The sequence below is a fragment of the Nicotiana attenuata genome, unplaced genomic scaffold, assembly GCF_001879085.1.
Source record: "Nicotiana attenuata strain UT unplaced genomic scaffold, NIATTr2, whole genome shotgun sequence".
In the NCBI taxonomy this organism is placed as follows: domain Eukaryota; kingdom Viridiplantae; phylum Streptophyta; class Magnoliopsida; order Solanales; family Solanaceae; genus Nicotiana; species Nicotiana attenuata.
Window position 1 is genome coordinate 446,877 of NW_017670382.1, and position 3,957 is coordinate 450,833.

The 3,957-nt window shown below is 31.6% G+C and overlaps 1 protein-coding gene across 1 annotated transcript; it reads right to left on the minus strand.

Annotated features, from left to right (window-relative positions):
- Positions 1-1,580: 1,580 nt before the first annotated feature.
- On the minus strand, positions 1,581-3,319 carry LOC109238655. Its single transcript, XM_019405140.1, has 2 exons — positions 2,445-3,319; positions 1,581-2,159 (listed from the first exon to the last, which is right to left on the minus strand). Exons 1-2 carry the CDS (start codon positions 2,513-2,515, stop codon positions 1,727-1,729), a joined length of 504 nt encoding a protein of 167 aa, XP_019260685.1. The 5' UTR covers positions 2,516-3,319; the 3' UTR covers positions 1,581-1,726.
- Positions 3,320-3,957: the final 638 nt, after the last annotated feature.

Genomic DNA, 3,957 nt, shown 5'->3' on the forward strand with positions numbered 1-3,957 from the left:
TCACGGGTAAAAGAGGAAATGGATCAGCTAGATTCTCTTTTCCCAGATAATGAGAGCGATCCGTTGCAATGTCGTGTTTTTGCTCATAAAATGGAGTAGCGGCTAGCAACAATGGTATTAAGACAGCAAATGACTGCAACGCTTCACGAACAACTGCATCATGACTTGCAAATATCATAGAGTCGTATATATAAATGCACCAATCATTGAAATACAGGACGCCCAATACCTAATGCCATGTAATTTTTACATTAATTGGCATAAGTACATAATAAATATCGATCCATAGGGTGTTACAAAGAATGTAATACCCAAAAATATACTCTTTTAATTTCTTTGTCAAGTGAGCATCTTGTTTCTTACATTTGTTCTCCTTGAAGTGGATTTAGCGAACAACTCTTGAATGTTACAACTGAAATAATTGTCAGTCGTTGTCATCCTCACTTTTTCAAAAAAACATTACTCCAATACATATATATACTTGTCGACTAAGCAAAATAAAAATAATGTCTATTGACATACTGTCGAACTAATACCTACACCTAGGGGTGTCAATGGTTTGGTTCGGCCGGTTATTTTATAAAATTTGCACCATACCAATTTTCGGTTATTCTATTATGTATAACCAAAATTAGACTTTTCGAAACCGTTCCAATCATGTCGGTTTCTCTTCGGTATCGGTACGGTTCGGTTAATTTTCGATAATTTTTTTGAATGTCATGTAAAAGTCACTAATAGAAGTAGAATGCAATAACATATGTACTTTTATAGAACTTAGCAAAGCTCTTTAGATATTTTTACAGTTTAAGAGGTGATGAATTAAGAAAACATGAAAGATGGCTAGTGTATAGATCCATCAACTATTCTATAACTACGTAAAAGAAACTATGCAAATACAATTAAAATATAAATTACACGAGTAGAAAGATATTAAGCTAGCATTCAAGTCTATAGAAGATTAAATATTCAAAAAGAAAAATCCAAATCATACGAAAGGAAACATATTCAATACATTGTAGTTTGCTACTCATAATCGCTACAATACCTTGTGTCTTGCTAGTGAATATGTTGAAAGTAATTTAGTTTTAATAGGAGTAGCATAATAGGTTTGGGAATTAGTATTTTGAGCTTAATTACTTTTTGGCTTATAGTTATTTCATAATTTCAAGGCCCAAGAATAAATTCAATGTTTTAATATTTTTCAACTTAATATATAAATATATTTTTTACATTTTAAATTTATTCGGTACGGTTCGGTATTTTTTCGATTTATTTTTATAAAATAAAAAACATACCCTAATTATCGGTACGGTTATAGATTTAGATAAAAAACATACCCTAATAGTCGATTTTTAAATATCCATTGACACCCCTACCTACACCAGCATAGTGTAGCACAAAAAACAACATCCTCTAAGCTATATATGCAACTCTAAGATCAAACTCTTGCTCACGTATATCATACTTCTTTTCATACACCTTCTTCCTGAAGATTTTATAAATATATAAATAAACTAGTCGAAAGTATCATTACAAAAAAATACAATCAACCATAAGTAAAACTGTAATATTAACTGCGAGATACAATTAACTTTCTTTCAACAAACTGAGAAAACTCATAACTAACTAATAGAGGAACTTCTTCTGTAATTGAGGTTTTAAAAGGGTGATCCCCTTTCACAACAACACAGGGTACATCAGGTTCTCTTATTCTTGTTGCATCTTCTTAAATTGAGTCATCTGAAACTACATAAGCTTGAACCTCTTCACATGTTAACTGAATCGGCAAAGAAGACATTGTGGCACCTTTAGTTGTAGAGCAATTTGACATAGAACACATTACAGGACCTACGCATATGGACTGGTTCGCAATCTCAGAAGATAGTTTATGAATTTGAGACTCAATCTGAGAGTCGCTCATCCCAACCTTGTAATGTGAAAACATTTTCGTTGTTGATTGTTTACGAATATCAACAGCTGGAACATTTTCATCACCTGACTGTTTAGACATCTGACAAGATGAAAGATCTTCAATTGTTGTTTGTTTACCAAGTTCACATATTAATTTATGAGCCCCCAAATCACACATTTCAAACCACTTATGATCATCTACATTTTCTGAAGTCGTTTTACCAACTCCAACATCAACTAACCAGGTGCTGCATAAAATACATCAAGCTATCAGAAAGATAAACATAAAGAAAATCAAATATAGAACTATGCAGCTAAATATTTGAAGTCATTTCCTTGATCTATTCTAAATTCACATCTTCATTATTTTGCCATCATTTTCATTGATATCATGGGCATCCTCTCCAAAGCCTGAAGCATTTTTAAAATTCTTATAACAGAACTGGTAAAAAATTTGCAACTAATATGAAATAATCAATATGTTGAAACCACAAAAATAAACCAACATCTAATACAATAGTATACTAGTATACCTTCTTTTTCTTTGTTTTATCGACCGCATCCTGATTAGTATCACCATCACAATCTTCATCTTTTTCGACATCTCAGTTGTGTTGGTGCTATATCAGAAATTTTGAAAAAGTCTTATTCACTTTAGAACTACCAAAAAATAGAAAAACAATACAAAAAGGAATACTAGTATAGCTGAATTGCTCTTCTTAATTGAATCAATGGCATCGAACACCTCCACAAATTTCTCGGCAAGATAATTCTTTAAAATCACTAGTTCATCCTTATATTCCTTATTCAATGACAATACTGCTTTCTTCAATTCCTCATGGCTATTTGCCAAAATCTTAAACTGAACATCTCAGCCATTACTTATGGGCAAGGCATTTTTAACTTTAGACTACTTTTTTTATTTTTTCAGGTGGAGGATCGACAAAAGCATTCCTTGAACTATGACGTCTGTCATGAATATTCTCTACCAGCTCCTTCTCTAAGCCATTTACAACTTCACTTTGTATTTTTGATGTTTGAGGTGGAGGATCGACAAAGTCATTATCTGCCACTTTATTGTCCAAGTCAACTGCAGCTTTCCCTTACCTTTTGCCTACCTTTTCACCTGCCTTTTGCCTTGCCTTTTTTAGCTCTCAGGTGGATGATTGAGAATGTCATCATCTGAACTAGGTTATTTCTGATCAACATTATCTGTCGCGTCATTCTCCAAGTCGTCAAGAGACATATTCCTTAAATTCAACTAAATAAACAAACATCTAATAAGTTAATAAAAAAAAGAAGTATTCACTGATGCTATACTATTTTACATAAGAAACTGTCACAGTTATACCAGTGATTTGGTAAACCCGAAATACAAATGAGTATATCACATGATATACCACTATTAAGTGAAACAAACATCTAATAAGTCAGTAAAAAAAGAAGTATTTAATGACGGTATACTATTTCACATAAGAAAAAGTCACAGTTATACTAGTGAGTTGGTATACCAGAAATATAAATGAGTACACCACATGATATACCACTATTAACTGAAAATACATGGGAAAACAAGAAAGTAATTTACCTTGTCAGAAGGAAAACTATATACTTTCTCATGTAATTCCTCGAACTTTAGGTGTCTTGTGACATTCCATCTAAGAATTCGTGGAAATTTAGCAGGCGTTTGGAGATAAGAATTGTAAAATTCGAAAACAAAATAAAAACTTTCTTCAAGTGAAAATGGTATTTGAAAATTAGAGTTGTATTTGGACATGAATATGATTTTGGGTTGTGTTTTAATTTTAGTGAGTGATCTGAGTGAAAATTTTGAAAAACAACTTTTTGGAGTTTTTCAAATTTTCGAAAAAACTCAAAAATTCATCTTCAAGTGAAAATTAGAAATTTTATGGCGAAACACTGATTTAAAAAAATGAATATTTTTCAAAAAAAAGTAAAAAAATTCTTATGTCCAAATGGGCTCTTATTCCCACACCGAAAATTGACACTATTATGCCTATATCCACAATTTTCATAGAACCATAT